This window comes from Cimex lectularius, unplaced genomic scaffold, assembly GCF_000648675.2.
Source record: "Cimex lectularius strain Harlan isolate CLEC.00 unplaced genomic scaffold, Clec_2.1 scaffold18, whole genome shotgun sequence".
Classification (NCBI taxonomy): Eukaryota; Metazoa; Arthropoda; class Insecta; order Hemiptera; family Cimicidae; genus Cimex; species Cimex lectularius.
Window position 1 is genome coordinate 411,178 of NW_019392764.1, and position 23,295 is coordinate 434,472.

General features: G+C 34.1%; 1 protein-coding gene across 1 annotated transcript in view; it reads left to right on the forward strand.

Annotated features, from left to right (window-relative positions):
- The window catches only part of LOC106665681 (neuroligin-1-like), a 312,439-nt gene that overhangs the window by 248,649 nt on the left and 40,495 nt on the right, over window positions 1–23,295 (forward strand). Inside the window, exons 5-7 of the mRNA XM_024227471.1 lie at window positions 7,789–7,971; window positions 18,461–18,836; window positions 21,306–21,552. Of these exons, the coding sequence (XP_024083239.1) occupies window positions 7,789–7,971; window positions 18,461–18,836; window positions 21,306–21,552 (806 nt within the window). The remainder of the gene's footprint in view (window positions 1–7,788; window positions 7,972–18,460; window positions 18,837–21,305; window positions 21,553–23,295) is intronic.

Sequence of the window (23,295 nt, forward strand, 5' to 3'; positions counted from 1 at the left end):
TAAAAGACGGTTAATTGTCCTTTTCAGGGAGAGATAGAAGCCCGGTTACAAAGTGCTATCCACTATAAAACTTCCACAAAGTGCTTTCCTACCCGGGGTAAAATATTAACGAGCCGCTTAGTTTTTTCACCCCTAGATGGCAAGACGGGGTGAATAAACTTCTGCCTCTTTTGTCACCCCCTTTTTGGTAAACAAAGGTGAGAAATAGCTAAAGTAATAACATAAACAGAGATTTACTTAGTAAAAGGTTAAAGGAGCACATTTAATCCTGCGGAATTCAAAGGAGAAAATTTTTATTGTTTAACGTTAACTTAAACTGAGAATTTTGTTTTAAGTTGAGCCAAATATATTGCCCGTTTAAACAAATATTTAGGTTAATTTATTAAATTATAGGCAATAAAGATTTTATGCTGCATTGTTTTTTTATATAATCATTCTTTTTTACTTCCTTCCATGTTTTGGTCAATTCCAACTTTTTATTTTCTTAAGGTGTGCGCAAACCTTTATGTAACAATGTTGCAAATACAATAGCTAAATCATACTGCATTTTTTCAGTTCCAGTCATTTTGAAGTAAATTCCGATATAGCATCATCATAAATCAATCTTTGATCGATTTTTCTTTAACAAATGACCAATACTGACTAACCTAACCTCTATTGTTGGACCAAATCTACATTCCATACTTTTTCTTACGTTCAAAAATTTTCCTTTTTAATTTCAGATTTTTTGAAGATTTAAAAGCACCCAAGAAAATGTTATAAAAGTTCAAAACACCTCCAATTTGTCTATTATAGCTACCACTTTAACAGTACCAAATAAATTTTACAGAACAATCTGGCAGACGAAGAGATAGATTCAACTAAAAATAAACAAAACATAAGATTGAAGGTATATTTAAGTCATTTCAGCAGTAGTATAGTGAAGCATAATTTGTACCACTTAATCCGACCCAATGTTAAGAATAATTCTCTAATCTCTCTAAAAAGTTACAGCTCGCTCCGATTAGATCGTCCTGTTGAAAAAACAGCCTCCGCGAAAGCCTTTTACAGTTCTGGCTAAACGATTTCGTCCGCTACTCTCAAACGTATACATAAACGTCTCGTCAGTTGTGTCTATTTGCCTTTCATAAGACTTTTTTACAACTCATGAATTCCCAATTATGAGAGGTCAAAAGTCACCCAAACTTTTCAATTAGTTCGACTTGAATATCAAAGAAAACGATTTATTTCCCTGTGACAGATATCTTAATAATTAATTATAACTTTACTTTAAATTAACAATGTAAGAGAGAGAGAGGGAGAAAGAGAAAGAGAGACAGAGAGAGAGAGAGAAAGAAAGAGGGAGCGAGCGAGAGATAGAGAGGGAAAGAGAGCGAGCGAGCGAGAGAGAGAGAGAGAGAGAGAGAGAGAGAGAGAGAGAGAGAGAGAGAGAGGAGATAGAGGAGAGAGAGAGAGAGAGAGTGAGAGTGAGCGAGTGAGTGAGAGAGAGAAAGAAAGAGGGAGCGAGCGAGAGATAGAGAGGGAAAGAGAGCGAGTGAGAGAGAGAGAGAGAGAGATGATGATGATGATGATGATGATGATGATGAACGCTTTATTTATTAATCACATAAGATTTGGTATCAAGGACCATTCTCACATCTAATGTGAAATACAATTGTTTAACCACCTTTTTAATTTATTAAACATTAATTACATCGAATAACTTTACTTTTGTGGTCAATATGTTCCATCTATTCGTTTTACATTGAACGTTTACTTAAAATTGCTTATTGAAATAAATCTCCTAATTTACATAATAATTGAGTAGTTAAAAGGCAAATTAGTAATAAAATAAAATAAGCGAACAACAATAATTTTCAATACAATGCAGTACAAATAATGAATTGTAAATTTAAATTAAGTTAAATTGAAGACATCAATCATAACTAGATAGGAGATGATTTTTAAGACATTCTGGAAATCTTTGCTATTTCTACATCGGCTTATGTGTCAAGGGATTCTCAAAAACGTTATTGCACCTTTTACTGAGAATGACCTATTAAAAGTTTTGGTTTTGGGCTTAACGACACGCAGACGGTAGTTTGCAAACCTCGTATCTCTATCTTGGATCTGAGACATGTAATTAAAATTCACATATAGATATTTTGCTTTTTGAATTTTTAGAATTTTAAAAACTTTACATGATAGATTGTAATCGATTAAATGTTTAATTTTGAGAAATTTGAGTTGCGAAAATTTGTTGTATATACACCTGTCATATTTCAGGTTAGGATATATCTGATACACACGTTTAACTCTACTTGCAATTTTTTGATTCGTGTACGATTTAAGTCACACATTGCTCCTAGACCATAAGTTATGAGTGGTAAGATTAGAGTTGATACAAGTTGTTTTTTGATATTTACATTGTATTTTGCAAAACTTAACAATTTGTTAAACCTATGTAAGGTTGAGTAGATTTGATTTTTGATTTTTAACGTCCGTATATCCCGTGATAGATTCTTGGTAAGCGTGAAACCCAGACATTTTATATTTTATTCATATTTTAAAAAGATATTATCAATTTTAATGTTATTTACATCATCAAGGTTCAATTTTTCTGATAATTTATAACCGACAATTATTGCTTTGCATTTGGTTGGTTTTAACGCTAACACATCAGTCTTTCAGTTTTACAAGGTCAGCATTTATTTTTCCGATTTGTCCGTTAATATTATCAACGTTAGCATATAACTTAAATTTACAACAATGGAAAGCTTGATATATTCTATTAATGCACAGCACGCTGACATAGTATACCCTTGTGGAGACCCGTGATTAATGAATTTTTCTTCAGAATCCTGTGTTTTTATCACCTGACTTCTGTTTGTTAATATGTGTGGAGAGAGAGAGAGAGAGAGAGAGAGAGAGAGAGAGAGAGAGATGTAGATAGACAGACAGACATACCGACAGAGAAAGAGAGGGAGGGAGGGTCAGAAAAAGAATGAAAATAGAGAAGAACAGAGAAATAACTAACATAGAGAAAAAAAAGAGAGAGAACGAGAAAGAGAGAAGATTAAAGAAATATACGGACATATATAGACAAAACGAGAGAGAGAGAGAGAGAGAGAGAGAGAGAGAGAGAGAGAGAGAGAGAGAGTGAGAGGGGGGAGAGATGGAAAAAGAGAAAGGGATGATGATGAAGAACGCTTTATTTATCATTCATACAAGATTTGGTCTCATGGACCATTCTTACATCTATTGTGAAACGCAATGGTTACTAAGTTTAACCTACTTCTAATTTATTAAACATTAATTACATCGAATAACTTTATTTTTGTGGTCAATATGTTCCATATATTCGTTTTACATTGAAATTTACTTAAAATTGCTTATTGAAATAAATATTATAATTTACATAATAATGAGCAATTAAAAAGAAAATTACTAATAAAATGAAATAAGTGAACAAAAACACTTTTCAATACAATGCAGTACAAATAATGAATTATAAATAACCAATATAAATCTACAAATAAAACTTAACTCACTAAATAGTCATATAAAAAGGGAAAAATAAGGGAGAGAGAAAGGGTGATGGCGTAGTGGGTGAGTGTGGGCACTCGCGTGTGTGTGATATAAAATGCTATTTCTCGTCACTGTTTCATCACCTTTCATCTTTTCAGGTTTAAAACAACTATTAACTTCTCTGGTGACAGGTCGTAAAACAAATGCAGACGGAACCTGCCGTCATTAGTTTTCCCGTTGGGTGTTTTACAGGCAGGAAGAGTCGCGTGGAATGTTTCCATTTCTTACCCGCCCGTTTATCAGAGCAATGGGCCGGAGGTGGAAAGTGAGATTTGAAGTGCGGCCCGCTTCCTTCTCATCAGTAAGAGAATTCTTGTTGAGTGGGCCACTCGGTTGAATAAAAGCTTGGAACGCTCTTGGGTTTCCAGCTTCCGCCCCTCAAGACGAACAACGCACGAGCGGCGAATTACACTTGTGACTAAACCTAGAAACTCTTCGTTCCGTTCAACAAATAGTGAATATTTCTAGAGATAACGAAGCAAAACTTTACTATAGAATGTGTGTGTGTGTGTGTGTGTGTGTGGGAGAGAGAGAGAGAGAGAGACAGAGAGAGAGAGAGAGAGAGAGTGAGAGAGAGAGTGAGAGAGAGAGTGAGAGAGAGAGAAAGAGCGAGAGAGAGTGAGAGAGACATGAATGAATTCGGTTTTATTCAGCGCGATGTCTCTCTCACATACACAGTTTTCTGTTGGATATTTTCAAAAAAGTTTATTATAGAAATTTACTATGAAAGAAAAAAGAGCAAGAGAGAGAGAGAGATAAATGATTGATCAATTAACGTTTTATTTATTAAAATGCACACAAATAAATATTTGGTCTCAAAGACCTTTATTACAAGTTAAGTGTAATAACAATTATAATTGTTGTTTACAGTAGCATCAGACTCAAAATTAAAATAACAAATTATTGTATAATTAACAATTTAGTAAATGAATAAAATGAGAGTAAGTTTAACTTATAACTTATATTTTTATAGAGAGCATATTATTATAGAATTTCATCGCAAGAGTAAATAGAGTTTGGCTAATTTTGGTTAAAGATAAATATCTCTACTATTTTATAATAGTACAAGCAAACAAAATTAGACGTTGGTCTCTCGTAACATTCTTAAAAACTAAGTTAGGAATTTCTAGAATAGGAACATAATTTTACGATTTAACAATGAAATAACATCTCTCCCCTCCCGTCGCGGCCGTTCGTGGTGCCGGGGTGGTGCGCTCGTCTTCGTTTCCCGGGTTCCGGTTTTGCGCTGCTGGTATCACCATTCCACCAATACTAGGGTCATGGGTAATGGGGACTCCCCAAACAAAAACAAAAAAAAAATTAAATAAAATTATTCTTGATGTTTTAAAAGTTAAGGTACAAATATAGTAGTAACAGGGTAATTAAGTTCAGGCCCAGTTAAATTGAATTAGCCAGTTCACCAAGGGCCCGTCGATATAGGAAGCACGAGGAAGTTAGGGATTAAGTTAGGTTAAATACCTTTGTTTTATTTGTTTATTGTAAAAATTGCAATTAGCTGTAAAATCTCATTTTTTTGTTTTATTGTTTTCACTTTTCATAAATTGTTTGTAGTCCATTAATTAAATGTTATTAGGAAACACTCCCGTCTCACACGGAACTATCTTCTAGCTGCCAAAAATTTGTACCCCGATGATATTCTACGTCTATCTTGCGACCGTTGATTTATTTATTATCCATTAAAATTTTAGTCTGAACAAACCAGGCCGAGAGAGAAAGAGAGAGAGAGAGAGAGAGAGAGAGAGAGAGAGAGAGAGAGAGAGAGAGAGAAGAGAGCCTAAGAAAGAGAAGGAGAGCAAATAAGAGGCAGAGATAGCGAGACGAGGGGAAGGAAGTGAGAGGGAAGGAGGGTGAGAGTTAGAAAGATAGTAAAAGTCGGTAGTAGTAACAGGTTCCCTTCAGGTCAACAATAACAAACAACACACACACACACACAAATATATATATACAAATATATATACAGGGAAAAAGTTTCACCCTGATTTTTTTTCATTTTCTCTAGAAAAGAAAATTCTGCCCTTAATTTGTCTCATTGTTTTTATCAATAAATATTTGTTCATGGTATGTTTTAAATTGGGAATATCAATTAGAGGTAAACACACTTAATCCTTAATCCAAAACAAGGATAAAGGATTTTTCAGTGTTTTCTTTTTACGGAATTTAAAACGTTTATTCAGTTTCATTTGAATTCTGAAGCAATGAACTGTTTAGATTACATCTTTGTTTTCTTAATTTCAATTTTTAAACTTAAAAATGCCACTCAGTGCTGAGGATGTTGCGCATGGTCTGGCACTTATTGACGATGACGTTCCATCAGGGTTGCGGTTATTGCCATCGGAATTCCATACGAAACACTGCGAGACGCCGTTAGACGTTTTCGAGAAACTGGGTCCTACCATAGAACGCCCAGTTCTGGCCGCCCTAGTAACAGAACGACAGCATGACCAAATGCAACACAATCGTAGAAAGTATGCCGAAGCGTCTTCGTAAATTAACGCAAGAGTAGGAAATACGTGATATTGAAATGTTAATTAAAAATCTAAAACAAATTTTATCTGTCCGTGTTTTTTTTATTTTTCATTTTCCTTAGAAATTGACATTTTTTATTACTTTTTTAGATAAAGACTCAATTATTAAACGTTAAAAAACGTGAAACTTTGATTAATATATACAAATATATTCAAATCAAATTATAATTCAGATGGGCGGAATTTTTTGCCTCTCAGTATATATATACATTATATATATATATATATATATAGAGAGAGAGAGAGAGAGAGATGTTTCTTCAGATTGTGAAAATAAAACAAGTTTTACTTTTATTACCCAATTTTGTAACAATTTCATTTTGTTGGTCCAGGAAATATGACCCGGGATAATAACTGATGATTAAAAAGACAGTTGGCAGTTTTAAATTTGAAATAAACATTTTATATCCGTCTCAAATGATATTTAACACGTTCTACACTGTTGTAATTAATTTAGTTGCTAAGATTGACTAAGAGTATAATCTTATCTCTTCCAAATCTTCCGAAATTAATTAGGAACAAACAACAGCTTTTAAGTGTAGCGTTTTCGTCTCTAGATTTCTCTGAACACTTTAGCAAATTAACTCCGAAGGCAACGAGGCTTCAAAGGATATGGTAGAACTAATTAATGCGGCTAATGAGGGGCGTTCACCATCACTTCCGCTTTAATATTACGTGGGTGCTTAAGGGTTGAAGACCGGTAATGCGCACCGTCGGTGGATGTTTAATCAGCCATGGGTCCGAACGGAGAACACCGCCTAAGGTTTACAGTCGGAACAAGACGTCAGAAATGAAAAGGACTAAAGCGCAGAGGAAATGGGGCCGGCTCACACGGCGAAGAACTTGATGAGGAAGAGATGTGTGATTTATTGAAGACCTTGGCCGTTGATCATAACCCACTGTGAGAGGGAGTTGAAAACTTCGAATTACCGACCAACCATCAATCACCAGCCAACATTTCTTATATTTGTTAATACACAAGCCCTGTACTTGCTAAGAACATTAGATTTTCAGACCCAGATCATTTATGTGAAATTGAATTTTCACATCATCCTTATTTAGTCACTTCTATTTTCATCCTATATCCTTTCAATTAACAAAATAATTTCTGTGTCGGTTAACGTGCGTAAATATGATTAAAAATATACAAAATAGATCATCCAGTTTTGCACACAACCTGTTCTAAACAAAGGAACCTTTTGGTTGATGGAAGAAGTTGCATAATGTAAAATGCGCTTCGAACGCCCACGCACCCAGTTAATTAATATTCTGCCTGCGTGTTTACACCATTATTAACGTAGTTTGATCAAAAGATGAAAAATAAATTTTATTATTGCAGTCAATAATTAATTGCAATACCGATGAGTTTAATAAAAGAGAAAACGGAATCTTTGTCGATACCAACTCTCAATTATATTTTCATTGTTAATTTTGATCCAGAGGACGATTATAAATTAATAATCATTTTGCAACCAATGAAACCCTGTATGATAATTTAATAACGGCACACAGCAATTTAACCTTGGTTGTCACCTCCATATAATAGTCATCTCCGAGAAAGAGGAAATTATATGAAAAAATTTCTTATCGTTCAATTTACCTATGATCTTTTATTACTAACATGTCCTGTACATAAAATCCTAGCTTGTATTTAACGTATTTAATCTTTTTCCAGGTTTTTTAAGAGCTGGCTCTGGAATAGACAGCCCGTTGGCAACAGACGACATCATGGCAGCACTACGTTGGGTCAGGGACAACATAGCGTTTTTTGGAGGTGACCCTCGCCGTGTTACTTTAATGGGACATGATACGGGAGCAGCACTAGCAAACCTATTACTTATCTCGCCTCAAGCAAAAGGTTTTTTTTCTCTTATTACTTTCATTAACATTTGTAAAAGACGGTTATGAAGGTTACTTGGTATGAAGGTTCAGAAAAAAAACGTGACAGAATGAAAAATTTTACAAAAATGTTTCTCGCGTATCTTAAGAATATTTGTGCATTATTTAGTTTGCATTTTTTTTTCTCTTTCGCGATTTGTACATCTTCGAGGCATGAGGTATCGTATGTTAAAGGACAATAAAGTAGTTTGTCGTTTTCAATTGTCTAACAAGCACTGACTATAGAGATAAATTTAAAAAGAGTCAGCTTTTTACTAAGACCAAAACAGCGAGGAAAGGAAACCGAAAAACATCGACTGCACATTTAACGCCGGACTGACCTTAAAAGGGAAACATATATTACGAGAAAAATAACGGGAAAAGGAAAAATATATGTAGAGTGAGTAGCACCGGGACTTGCGGTTCATGCTCAAGGGCGTCCTTCCTTCCAGGGGTATACTCTAACCTCGAAGGTTCATCATATTATGAACCCCCGGGGGGCCGTTGTTTTGAAAAAATCCATTTGTAAGAATATTTAGTTCGATTCAGTGCCGGTGATAGTGTCGATTTAGTCCTAAACATGTCCACCAATTTCCAACAAGCTGCAGTCAACTTTATAGGTGACATCTGGGTATAATTATTGTTAAAAATCTCAACGATATCACCCCTGTATCTAAAGTTTTTATGAAAGTAATATTTCAGCTTCAACTAATAAACCATAATAAATTAAAATTGACAATCCTCTCAGACAAATGTTAATATGGGACTGATCCGGTTGAGGTTTTTATTTTTTTGGAAGTTTTTTTTTTTGGGGGGGACGCGGGAAGCAATGATGTCAGTGTGTTAGTCTGCTCTCATACTGGAACCGACTACGTCCAATTTTTGAATGCGTCCATAAACCCCTAACTTCACAAAAACAATTCCAATCTAGGGAATGTAATCGACCCTCTCACACTAGAATCCACTTAATCGGGCGTATACGTCCGTTTTGTTTTGACATGTGAATCGATCCCAGCCAGTTGGGATTTTTTGCGTTCAACAGATGACCTGAGACCTCACTTTTGTGAAAGATATAATATTCATTGCATTGAAGCTTATGTAATCTTTTACAAAACTTATTTAATTCAATATAAGTTATTTGAGGGGGTCAGATGCAAAAGGGTGAAAGTGACAAAATGCTGATTTTAAGAAAACGCTGTTCAAAGTCCATTTTGAAAATTCTACAGTAAGTAAAAATTAATGTTTTCTCAATCATCATTATTAGAGTGCTTTCCTCTAACTCTGATAAAAAGAAAAAGTTATAAATTTTATAATCTATTCCAAAAATAACTTAGCAAATACATTATTATATCATGAAGTAAAAAATACTATGCCTAGGTTAATAACACATATTCCCCCATAGAAGCAGGGACGGGATGTAGACGGATAACTCAATTTTTGATTGTAACCTTTGAATTCGTTGGTGGTTGGAAGGTTTGGATGATTCCATAGATACCTAAGTCCACATAGGTCTGAGGCCTATGGTATATATCAATCTTTATTGTTAAATGGAAGTTGGGATTTTTTGTAGAGTAGTAGTGACAACAGTTAGTAACGTCTGTTTAGTTCGTTCCGTTTTATCCTTGTCTGTGGATTCCAAGTAAGTACAAGGGGTAGTGAAATCCCGTAAAAAGTAAACTGGTGTTAGTATAATCCGTCTGAGTGAGACGTTAACCTAGTTGCTCTTTGTTTCATTTATTTTAATTCTCTTTCTGGACAATATGCGAGGCACTGCAAATGGTTTTGAAACTTTCGGTGATGGGGGGGCAAGGATTGGTACATCGTCAGCAAATGTTTTAAGTTTAAAAATGTATAATATTTCGTGTAAAAGAGAGGTCCGAGAATGCTACTAAGTGGGGTTCCTAAACAACTAGGGTAGCATAAACAGAGGATATCGTTATGCCCTAACGGTAAGCCAGGTACGATTTTAGGATTAGGTAGTAGTTACTGGGAAGGATGCCTGTCAGCTTCAACAGGAGGCGCGGGTGCCAAACCTTGTCACAGGCATGGGCAATGTCAAGGAACACACCCGCACCACACTGCTTCTGCGCAAGGGAGGATGAAATGACTTCCACAACGCGTGACATAGATGGATTGTAGAGCATAGGGACCTAAATCCAAACTGGTGACTCGGAATAGTTTTTTTGTGATTCAATGCCGTATATCCGTTTTTTTCCTGAGAATTTTACTCATTACAGGAAGATACTGAAAGAGCGGTACGATCAAAAAGAAAATCAAATAAATAAACGATCAAATCAACTATAGCAAAGTTAATTTTTTCCTATAACAAAATTTAAAGAAAAAAAAGAAAATTAAAACAATTATATACGTCGGAGATTTCAGAAAGGCAGAGAGAAGGAAAAAAATAGACAGATAGATAGATAGAGTGAGAGTGAATGAGAGAGAGAGAGAGAAAGAGAGACAGACAGAGAAGCAGATCCTATCCAACTTCAGATATCGTAGATTGATGGGGTGGTGTAGAGGTCGTAGATCGAGATAGGCTTGAGATTGATATAGATAACTTCTGATATCATAGATTGAGGAAGGGTTAACAGCCGAGGAGGGAGATGATATCTCGGAGAGCTGATCATTTGTCAGGCTTGGCGTCATTGAAGTGATAAGAAAGTACTACAGACTATCACATTTTATAACAACGTTTATTGACTAAGAGCCACAACGGATGTAAGTAAGCCGAAGCCAGTCACTACCCCTCCAAAGCTCGCTCACTACAAAAAAAATCTAGCAAAGATCTAGCCCAATCGTCTTCATGATTAACTGACTAGTAACTCAACTCCAATCAAATATTAGCTACTCCATACTCGTGTCAACCACTCACATTCCCAGGCACTGCCATTTTGTCGCACCCGCCACTTACAGACCTCCCAGAAGGATTAACGTGGGGCCTCTTCCCTACGACTATTTCCCTAGGTATCTATTATAATTAGGCTTCGCTAGTTTGCATTTCTCGAGCTTTATTTTGGGGTAGATTTTCGAGCGTTGAGGGACGACATGAAATGTTTTTCTTCAACTTTTACATATCCTCATTCTAATTGTTCAATACAGTTAATACAATAATCTTTAAACAATTAACTGTTAATTAGTTACAAAATAATTAGCTATGCAACAATTAATCTTCCCACGTCGTTTTTAAAAAAGAAAATAATTTTTGATCGCTGTGTGCATTTATCGAAAGGTTGAATATAAAAGAATGTACGATTATAATAAAAATTCTTTCTTCGGATTAAATCATCTTTCAAAACAAGTTATTCTTCCCGAAAAGATTTTCTTTTAAAAAAATAGCATTCTCACGAGTCGGTCATTCTGACAGTGGATCTGTCCTCGGAGCCATTAATAACATTAGAAATAATTAAGATTTTTAATCTCGAAAAATAGTCTTCTGCTAACATACATATGCATATGTGCTTTGCAAAATATTAAATTGTAGACTCAAAATTAAAATATTTTTAAAATAGTATGAAGCTCTAAAATTGTTGCCTAAATATTAAATGGTATCTCTAATTTCAGTTTTTTAACAGAGGATTTGATTTGGTATATCTCCTAAGATATAGCTATTTGACCCACTGTGCGACGGCCGGAGAAAACGTTTTAAAAGAAGTGAAAAGAACACCAAGGATTTAAAAAATAATAATTTCTTACAATAATCTTAGTTTTCTACATGTTTTAGGTAAATTTGGTTTGTATATTCTGTTTAGAGGTCTGATCCTTTTCCAAGTTTCATTTGAGTTATTTTCAACTTAATTATTTGATTGGATTATGTATGAATTTGTGTAATAATCTGTTAACGTATTTTTTCTTTGTTATTCCTATTGGTGTTTATTGCCAATGATAAAATATGAAAACTTTGGGTTTCTAATATCTCTTAATATAATTTGGTGCTATATCTTTAACAGTACGGCAGTTTAAATTTCCATTATTATTTTTCCGTGTGTTATTTTACAAAACGAGAAGACCAGTGTGCAGTGAATCCGTAGGACCAAGTCAAAGGTACTAATTCCCTTTTTTTTTTTATCAAACCCTCCAACAATAAATTATTCAAGCCTTTGTCGTTGCTTTCGTTAAAATAATTAAACGAGGCATGAAAGGTACTTCCATCAATGATTCATGAATTCCTGTCATATGAATCAGCCATTGCGGGAAAGACGTCGGATTGAGTAAACCTTTTAGAGTTAACAAGAGGCCGGGTAATGGCTTGTACTTGCTTAGAAGCTCTTTGCAAAAGTCTTGCATTTAAAGGGCCTTTCCATTGGCATCAATAAGGACGTGCTAGTGGATTTCTGACTAAAAAAAGCACAAATAGGCGCTTAGAAATTCATTACCCAGTGAATCTTTCTTCATTTTCACTCCTTGTTGCATTGTTTAAATGAAAATGTCGACGCTGGAGTACAACTGCTATTAATTAGTGTGAATAATTAATCATAAACCTCCTAATTTTGCTTTTGTGTTTGGAATCGCTAATTTAGATCATGGCAAAATAAATTCGGTCATCTGTTCGAAATAGCTGCGAATTGTCGTTAACTATTTATCAATCTAATACAGTATTGTTGTAATATTACAAATTAATTTTTCCATTAAAATTTGTTGATTCAACAATATATTTCAAAGTTCTTTACCTTTCATACACTTTATACATATATGTGATGATTAGTCGATGATTTTCGGAGATCATGAGACGCGATGTGGTGTGACGTAAGTTTTAGAAAAACATTTTATTATTAACATTATCATGCCAACGTTTCGATCTTTATTGAGATCGTCTTCGGGGTTCAAAGGGTTGAGAGTGCCCGACACACAAAAATGGCACAATTACGAGAAAACAAATACTTTGAGCCCTGAAGATGATCTCAATGAAGATCGAAACGTTGGCACGACAAAGAAAATGTTTTTCTAAAACCTACGTCACACAAGACCGCATCTCACGATCTACGAATAATCATTTTGTACATAGTTCCCTTTTTGTTTTTGATTTTTATATAAATTACCTTATTCTATATTGTAATATTGATACTATTTCATTTCTCGTATGCTTACTAGTAGCAAAAAAGGAATTAGGTAAAAAATGGATAGAAAATTCAATATGGATGTGGCAAACCTCTAAACAATATGTTATAAATAAAATAAATAAATGTGATTTTAATGTTTGGCAAAAATCAACAATTTGAAATCTATTTGCAACCACAAAGCACATTGTTTTACGTTTTAATGGAATAAATTAATTTGAACCTTTTCGGAACTTAAACATTTTTAATAATAACTATGTCTCGTTACTAGTTAAGTTATAGTAGGAAGTGAGAATAAATATTTTTTGTCTTTTCTTTGATATTCTTTTATAAAAAAGCCCATTTGTAAGTAAGTCGGGTTTGCAGTTGTAAGTATGCAGGGCCGGTGGATTCGAACCCGGGACCTTTACCTTTCAGTGATGAGCGCCGTGTCAACGCCTAAACCGTTGCGGCCACCGACGCCCATCCACTACATATTTCATGTATATGCACCTGTATTATTCTCTGTACTTGTACAGGTTATCCTCTGATACGAAGTTTATCCTAAACGTCAAATTGGACTAAAAAGTCTCTATGTCCAAAGTCTGATTCTCAATTTTATTCAATATATTGAACTTTTCAGATTACCTCACCCTTTCACCACTTTATTATTTTAAGTCATCACATCTCATAAAATCTTTATCTTTCATTAAATTTGATTACACTAATGAAAACTGAAAACACCGGATGATTCATTTTGTTTTTATTGTAACCCTAGGCAAACAAAATAAAAAATAACTCAGAAGATACACCATTACGAGTTTTCAAAGTTATTGTTGTAAGTTAAATTAAACAATTATTGATTCTGTTAATAATTACATTATTTAGGCGCTCGCAGACAGGTTGCTCCTACTAATGTGATGTACAGGTTAATTTCTCAAATGTCATTTATACCATTGTAAAATTCACGTTTTATACCTGAAAAATTTAATTTTTCGTTTGTACTGTTCAAAAAATAAAAATAGTAATAAAATTTAGAAACGTTTATTAAAAAATAAAGACAAAATAAACTACAAACTATCTTTAATAAAAAATTATAATTTTCATTTTTTAATATAAGATTCAAAATTTTCGTTATTTATTATATATTTTCAGTGTAGTTTCATTTAGTTTTTGAACCATTTAAAACCAGAAAAATCAACTTTTTAATAGTTAAATTTTAATTTTACATTGGTGATAACTGCCTTTTAGTAAATTAGGTACCATACACGTATTGATAACTCGTAATATTTTTTGTATTGATTACTCATAATATAGTCATTGAGATGTTCAACCGTTCATTACAAAATAATGAGAATGGTACAAAGTAAACTTTCTAAACTTTTAGAGAAAGTTCGAAAATAACCGTAAAAATGACGCAGCGTTTCTCTCTACTGAAGGGACGTATAAAATACGCAAGTCGTATGTCGAGTCTCATCAAAGTAAGAACATGATTTGTTTTTTAGTTGTTTTTCAGCGTTTATCTGAGGTGTAATAATTTTATTAGATGTGTTAGAAGTAATGAACTGAAGAGGAGGTATATATGAGCCTCGAAATGCATATACAATGAAAATAGTTTTAAAAAATCGTAAAACACAGTTTTTTTTTTTTTTTTTTTTTTTTTTTTTTTTTTTTTTTTTTTTTTTTTTTTTTTTTTTTTTTTTTTTTTTTTNCGGTAATGGTGAGTATTATATTTACTTAGCATTGAGGTTATCGTTATTAATTTACTCCCCGTTTTTTTTACTACCCAGTTAGTTTTCGGATATTCACTGGGTTTATTTTTGTACAGAGCCATCCAATTTCTGAAATATCGGTAGGCTCATAACACTGTTTTTTATAATGTCATTTAAATTTGTTGACATTAGTAGGTTGTCATTTTGACCCTCTCTAATCATATTTACAACGCGCAGTACCGATTCACAAATAAGGGCGAAATTTAGACTTTTCTCGTCATCATTTTCTTTGGGACGATACGGATTAAAGGGGATGAGCCCTCCTGGGGTATCTTTTGGGGTTGGAATTAGCGGACTATAAAGTCTTTTTGGGGTTTGAGCCGTGGCTTCTCCAGGGGGGGAGGAGATTCTTCTTTTCCGAGTGTTCATGTTGGTCATCGTATAGGCGGGCAAGGATGGAGGGGCTAATTTAGGGAATGAAGAATTGTCTTTAAGAGGGGGGGCAGTGGCGGCCCTTGCATATGATTTTTTGTCTACTACCTGCAATGCATCGCTGTAAGACAGGTTTTCAACTGCCATTATGGTTTTAATTCTTTTCTGTTTATCATATTCGGGGCATTCCCTTTGAGCGAAGACCGAGTGGGCGCCTTTGCAATGCAAACATTTAATTGGGGTTTCTGTTTGTGGACAGTCCTTTTTTTCATGATTGCCGTGACAGTGAGCACAGCGTAAAACACCCTTGCAATGATCTTTTACATGTCCGTACCTTAGGCATTTGAAGCATAGTACAACATTTTTAACAAACGGCTCGACCTTGCATCTCACGTAATGTATTGTAACGTGGTCGGGCAGAGCCTGACCTTTGAACGTAATCAGCACAGTCCCCGTGTTTATAAGATTGCCGGTTTCAGTAGCGGGTTTGAGTTTATCTAACTTCCTTTTAAATCTCCGAACATTTAAAATTTTTATATTTTGGCTATCCGTTTTTATAGACTGTAAAAGTTCCATGTCGCTGAGTTTCGGATCGACTCCTCTTATTACACCTTCCCTAACCAGGAGAAAGGACGGGATATATGCTTTTATGTTATTAATTTTTAAAAACTCGGATTCAACCAGATGATTTGCCCCCTGGTGGGACTTAAACATTACCCTAACTCTGTTTTGCCCTGATCTGTCTATACTTGTAACTTCATGGCGAATCTTAGGGTGATTTTCATAAATCAGTTTTCCAAGAGACATTGCATGCAATTTTGCTAAACCGCCTGTCTGACCGTCAATCTGTTTGCTCTCCAGATAAACGTGGTAAGGTCCCTTGTCAGTCTTCGAAAATAAACTTTCCTGTTTTTCGGAGTCGTTAATATTAAGGGTCAATCTGAGTTTATCAGAACCCGGATTGTTGTCATCGGGTACTTTCGATTTTGGATCGAAACTTCCATCCATGAATTCTGTTAATTCTCGTCCCCGTCCCGGGAGAGCCGAATCATTTCCTCCGCTCGAAGCGGACATTATCTTAGGTCGCCCAGCAGCCGACCAGAAGTGAATCAACGGGTTTCAATTATAAAAATAATTGAAAAAACCAAACAAACGGACGAACAAAATTTAACCTTAGTAACAATTAATGTTAATAAAGGAAAAGGAAAAATACTTGTAAAAACAACAAGTTAACGCCGGCGCTCTCCTTATCGTGATGTGTATCGTACGAAGGTCGAGGTCAGACTGTAAAACACAGTTGGAAAACCGTAACAATTTTATTTTAATCCCAACAAACACATTCCCAATTTTTTACATTGTCACTACTTTTTCCTTAGCATAAAATTTCTGCATTTTGGTTCGAGTAATTAGAGAAATGGTTAGACGGCTAGAAAGCTTATTAAACGAAGAAGTTGTGATGACATTTGCCGAGTGCTACCGTAAATTTCTCTAATGAAGTTGCCAATTTAGTTTTATAACTTATTAACTTTGTAACTTATTTTAAATTCAGCAACTTTGAATTTGCTTTTTAACAAAAATTAAATTCAAAGTTCAAGAAAAGTGTCTTAAAGGATATGGACCGTTATTTCCAATATTTGTTGGGATATCCCTAAAAATGAATAGTCAAAATTTGCAAGTAGATTTGTGACGAAAACCGTAGGTATTTCAAAATCATAAAATGTTGCATATCTGCGAAAAGGTTGAGAATCGGACCATGGTTACGAACGATTTTCTTGCATTTTACGTATGAAAATTGAAATTCACTGTTCAAGCCTTACACCCTGTATAATCCAATTTACTGTGACAAACGGTGGACTTTATGGAATAAATTTATGGAAAGTTGAAGTTACACGAAAAGTGAAATACCTCGAAATAGTAAACCTCGAGATAATGACACAGATTTCACATTACTTTTAGAAAGGTGTGTTCTACGACCTCAGCTTCGTGTAAGCATATCAACAAGGCGTAAATGGGTTTGCGTTGTCATAACAAGCAGGTGTAACTGAATTTTATGAGGCTCATTAGAGGAGTTAATGTAACGGGGGGATCGGAGCTAAAGCGCTGTAAAACGGAACCCGATACCGAGCTCATTCTAATTCAAGTCAGTAAATAAAACTGAAAAAATTTTGCCGTTTGGAATTAATTACAATTATTGCACTATAAATCAACGTTTTATCTAATGAAAAATTAATTATGTATACGATTAAAATTTTGTTTAGTTTTGTAAAAGCGTCATTTTAACGATTAAAACCATATTTATTAGTTTACATTATTCTTCAAGTTTTTCAAAATATTTTTATAACATTATAATATATACTATAACGCGTTTTTCAACTAAAATTATTAAAAATTTTGTATTTATTTAAAAATTATTTATTTATTTTTAAAAATTAAATGTAGGCACTCTTCTGAAAAGTAGTATGTAAATGAAACTAAGGTTGACAGGAAAGGTCAAAACCCAAACCATTTAAAATAGTCAAATTGAAATGGTTGAAAACAGCCAAACAGCATTTTTACAAACGATGAAAACATTTCAAGCTTTTCAAATTAAAAAAATAAAATTGTTATAAACAATATACTTTTTACATTTTTATAACTAATTATTAACTTAATTTCTCATGTAATTTTGTTTGAAGATATTTAAAATTATTTATCTATTTAAAGATACCAAATTCTTTGTAGCACAATAAAGTGTATAAATTTCTTTAAAATTGCAATAGAGCGGCAGTAACTGTAAATTTGTTTAGAATTCAACTAGAAATATTTGAAAGTTTTGATTTGTCATTGAAGATGGAAGCTGAGCCCAGAAGCAGGTTTGTGGTGTGGCAGTACTTCCAAAAATAAGCTTAATTATTAATTTTATACTGGAAAAGGATCAAAGGAATAAAGTCAATTAGCCAAAAAAATTAATACCTTTTCGAACTTCGGATAACCCTTCATCTATAAAACTATAATTTTCAAATATAATTAGGTTTTAGTCTAGTCGTTTGGAAAAAAATATTTTTTTAGGTAATTAATATTAGTTTTGTAAGTTTTAGAGAATCAACTGTTTAAGAAAAGGGAGTTTCAAGAAGAAATTAAATAGTTTTGATATTGAAACTATTGTTTTAAATATGGCTACCAGCTTTCATTATTTTCTTTACATTTATTTTCAAAACAAATTGTTAATCAGAAAAAATATGCTTTTACACTAGCTGTGTGACCGATTTTTATGGTTCTTCTATCAGGAATTCTAACAATTTTTTCTCAGGGCTCTTCAGCAGAGTGGCACTGCTTTCTGGTAGCATTCTGAGCCCCTGGGCAGTTGGACAAGATCCCGTCGGCCTCCGGGAAAAGGTGGGAACAGAGCTTGGCTGCAAGACAGGCCCGAAGGACGATCTCGCCAAATGTCTTCGGGCGCGTCCTCTCGCAGCAATCCTTTCGGTCCGCGTGCCAAGCCCGCGATTCCTTACCGGAGTCGGTCCTTGGACGAGGTCGGAACCTTCGACTGCAGTTGAAACCTCTGGAGAGCCTTTCTTAAGCTCAAGAGTCCTTCTGGGAACAACCACTACAGAGAGCTACCTCGATTTCAACAACCAGGATATTCAATACGGCATTGAGGAGGACCAAAGAAACAGGGTACTTAGGTGAGTAGAAAATCCATTATGCTTACTTATATTTATAATAAAGACTTTGAATATCTGAAGTGAAACCATGATTTTAAAAAATAAAAATAAACATACAGTTTGCGTTGCGCCAATACGGAGCTTTACTGTGGTTAACCAGTAGTATAAATCTGTCATCTGTGGTTGAATATATTCAAGCGTCTTGGTATGAAGAAATTGTTGTACTTACGGATTTTCTAAATTCGAGTGGAGCCAAATGAAATTCGCGCTTCATACTCGCGTATTTTCACCGCTTCGAGGAAAAACATTGAATCATGGATTTGTTTTTGGACCATCAATTAGGAAAATCACCGATAAACAACTTAACAAGAGTGTAAGATTTTGTTTGAATGGGAATTTACCAATAACAGCAATTATTTTAACACCGGGCGCACGTTACTTCCCCGTAACACTTTCTTCTCCAAGAAAGATAATAACGTAACTGTTTTCTTGTAGCCCTTCTCCTTGTAGTCCTAAACATATCAAATATATTACATAAAAATTTACATAAAACATATTAAATTTACCTATTGCAATACAAAATATTTCATTGTGTTTTACTAACATTATTAGATAAACAAGAGAAACCAGACATCTAAGTAATGTTAATATATACTTATATATACATGATGTATCAACTTCTGTAGACAACCCATTTAATTCGGAAAGGAAGTTTTATAAATACCCAAGTTACTTTTGGCTAGAAATCGCGTGGTTGTAACAGATTTAACATAACTTTCTCATCTAAATGGGAATTGTCACTAACTTTGTTATTTTAAATAAGAATCCCATATTTTTATTGTATAGTTCGATTCTAAAGCTTATTTTATGCCACTTTTACCGAAAGGAAAATTTTGACAGGATCGCCGTTGACGAAGGCGCAGGGTTAAAATGGTGGGGTTTTATACGGTGCCTTTTAGCGCAGGGAGCAAATTTGAGCAATTATTATAAACATAAATTGTAATCAATGGTCAAATCTTTGCAAAACAACAGCCACATCAAATCAGGAGATTAAGGCTGATTTTCTCATTATTGTAAATTTTTTCCACTATTTTTCTAATTTTCGTAAAAACGGAACGTTATTTTATGTTGAAAAGTAATAATTTGTTATTTAATTATCAATGTGAATAAAAAAAGAATAGCATTCGCCACATTCTAAGCATGATTTTCTTATTCAAATCCTATTTTTACACTAATGACAATTTTGTCCTAGGAAAAAGTTTTCAAGCTTTTTACATAAAGAAGTTTTTCTTACTTGGATAGCCCATAATTGACAATTCCTCAGCTTTAAATGCCGATTAAAACTCTAGCTGAAATAACAAAAACTGGATTGTTTTATGATTAAATACAAAAAATGAAATATTTAAAGGAATCATTTTACAAACTTATTTGTCTCTATCACAATGAGAAATTTATCTCTCTTTTTAATGGTGCCAACAGATTTTCTTTAACTTAAAGAGCAAAAATGTTATGACAGTTGTAACCTAAAAAAACTTGTTTTGGAAAGAAGAAATTAAATTAATTATTAATTAATAATTTAACTATTAATTTAAATTAATAGTTTAAGAAATTAAATAGTGAAAACTTTTAAAAAATGTATAGAATATTTTTTTGTAGCAAATAAGCTGAAGATTCGTATCCATGAATTTTACGCATAATTTGTGAAACACACTGTATATATAAATTTTAAATTCACTAATTTTGTGGTCCGCTTGACCAATTAATACATTACAATTAATTAAGGTTTTTTAGTTGAGATAAAAAAGTCAATGGCACGAGCGGGATTCGAACCCACGATCTTCTACCTGCTTACCTTGCTGCTCTACCACTGTCATTTTTCAAACGTCGTGTAATCGGATTGGATTCTCAGCGACTTATGAAGTGGCCTCGGGGATCTATTTAGTAGGCAAAAAGGAGGAAAAATTCAAAAGGTGGGATTGAGATGGGAAATTAGTGTCCGAGTGCAAGTGGTGGAGCAGCGGCGAATCTAGCCGAAGATCGTGGGTTCGAATCCCGCTCGTGCCATTGACTTTTTTATCTCAACTAAAAAACCTTAATTAATTGAAATAAATTTTAAAGTTTCTATGCAGATATCTAGTACTAGATAACTGTACAAATTTTAATTAATAGCGAGGCCGAGCGCAACGCCAAGTAAATGGCTATAGTAAATGATCTTGGTAAATGGTCTACTAACTGTGAACTATTTTTTAAATATATTATGCAACATACTCACCCCACCTTTATTATTTCTATCAAATTTGGCCCCTTTAGAAATCATTTAACTAAAAATTAAGAGTGTGTTTGTGTTAAGAGCGGAAGCGAGAGAGAGACAGATAAAAATTGCTTATGTTGCACCAGTCTATTATTAAGAAAAATAATTTTAATTATGATTTAACTCAGTTTGTAAAAATGCGTAAAGTAATAGTATTCTTTCTTTATTTTGATTTTCAGAACGTACGTTCGGAATGCGTACGTGTACCACTTAAACGAAATATTCTCAACCGTACGGAACGAGTACACGGACTGGGAGAAGCCGATTCAGCACCCCATCAATATCAGGGATTCAACATTGGAAGCACTTAGCGATGGGCACACAGTCGCTCCACTCCTAAGGCTGGGATATCTGCATTCAAGGAGAGGATCACCTACCTACTTTTACCACTTTAACTACCAAACTAAAGAAAGCGACTATCCACAGGTTTGTTTTTCATCTTAGTTTCCCTCCACTGTACACTATTACGATATCGATAATTTACAGTAGAGAGCACCGAATTTAATGAAACTTTTTTTTAAACCTTTTTTACTGATACTGGGTTGTAAAGTATTATATACGAGTTGCAGGATTCTTGTTAATTGGTAACCAATTTTTCCTGTAACACATTTTTCCCTTTCGTTTAGCATGTTTTTCAAGGAGATAATATATCACTGATGAATGGTTTGCAATAATAGGCAGGCAATAAATGAGATTATATATAGTGGTTTGGCAAGAAAATAATGACTTCGACTTCTATATTTTGTTTTTTATACTTGGCATATTTTTAACTATTCGTAAATGTATTTTCCGTTGTTTGCAATTACTTTTTGCCATCTTTCCGGTAACAAGTCTATTCCTGTCGTATAAAATTCCATCTTTGAAACCAGGAACGTTTGTAAAACTATTTGACAGTTTCAAAACTTTTAAAATTGGAGCCATTTAAAAAAATTTGTAATGGCCGAAATAAATAACAGTCACAAGGTAAAATGAGCAAAGAGTATGGCGGGTGGTGTGATAAAATTTCCCCATTCAGATTAGTTAATAATTGTTTGGACCTCGTTGTTGTTGTCGTGGAGAAAGACAACTATTTTACTGTTTGCTAGCGCAGGCCGTTTTGGCTTTAATTAAAGCTTTAGAATGATTTAGCTGTTCACAGTGTAGTTCACTAGTAACTGGTTGCCCTTGTTGAAAAAGCTCAAAATGCAAAGACCTGTCCCACCAAATGCACAGCATATGTTTTTTCCGTGCATTTGATATTTTGTGCCAACTGGGGGCCGTTGACCGGGTTTGAAAAAAGCTTTTTTGCGGACTATGTTTTTGTATGTGACGCATTTTTCATCAGTTGCTACCAATCTACAAAGAAATGGGTCGAAAGACTGAGAAGAAGGAAAGGGAAATTAAGATGCGATTCTCAATGGTTTTTTTTTATTATTATTATTACTATTGGCCTTATGATCTTGCATATTAGCCATAGTACGAATTCTTGTGTGTTCAAATTGGGGGTTATCGGGAAAAAAGGGCCAGAGGCGACGGTGGGAATCGAACCCACGACCGCGGGGTGAGAGTCTCTCATGCTAACCACTCGGCTACCGCGGTCCCCGATTCTCAGTGTTCCTTTCGCTGATCTCTTAGGATCCACATAGCATACTTTTGAACACACCCAAATCATTAGATGTGGTTTCCAATCGGTCTGAGTGAAACATTTAACATCTCTCCTCGTTCTCAGGTTGTCAAAAACGGATTTCCTTCTAGCCTACCTGAATCCGTCGTCCTAAACCTCAGAAGGATTTTCACTGCGTGCATCGTCTTCAAGAACAAAATTTCCTTCTCTAAATCGAGCAAACCAACGTTGGCGGCTATATGGAGACATACCTTTTGGTTTTCAAATGAACAGTTACTTTCGTAAATTTACCAGAGGACGAAATTAAATCACCCAGATAAGAAAATGAGTGAAAGGCAGAATGAAACGAGTATTTAAAAGATGGAGTTTTTTTAAAACGACACGGTTTCCAAAAGGGATACAAATAATAGACGTAAATAAAAATAATTATAAAACCCACAACTTCAATTTCTAGACAGTCTGAACTGTTATCTTATAAATTTTTACTAAATATATATATATTGTTTTTATAAGTGCTTCAGATATGCTTTTATTAAATAATAAAATAGCCGATTAAAAGCGGTAAT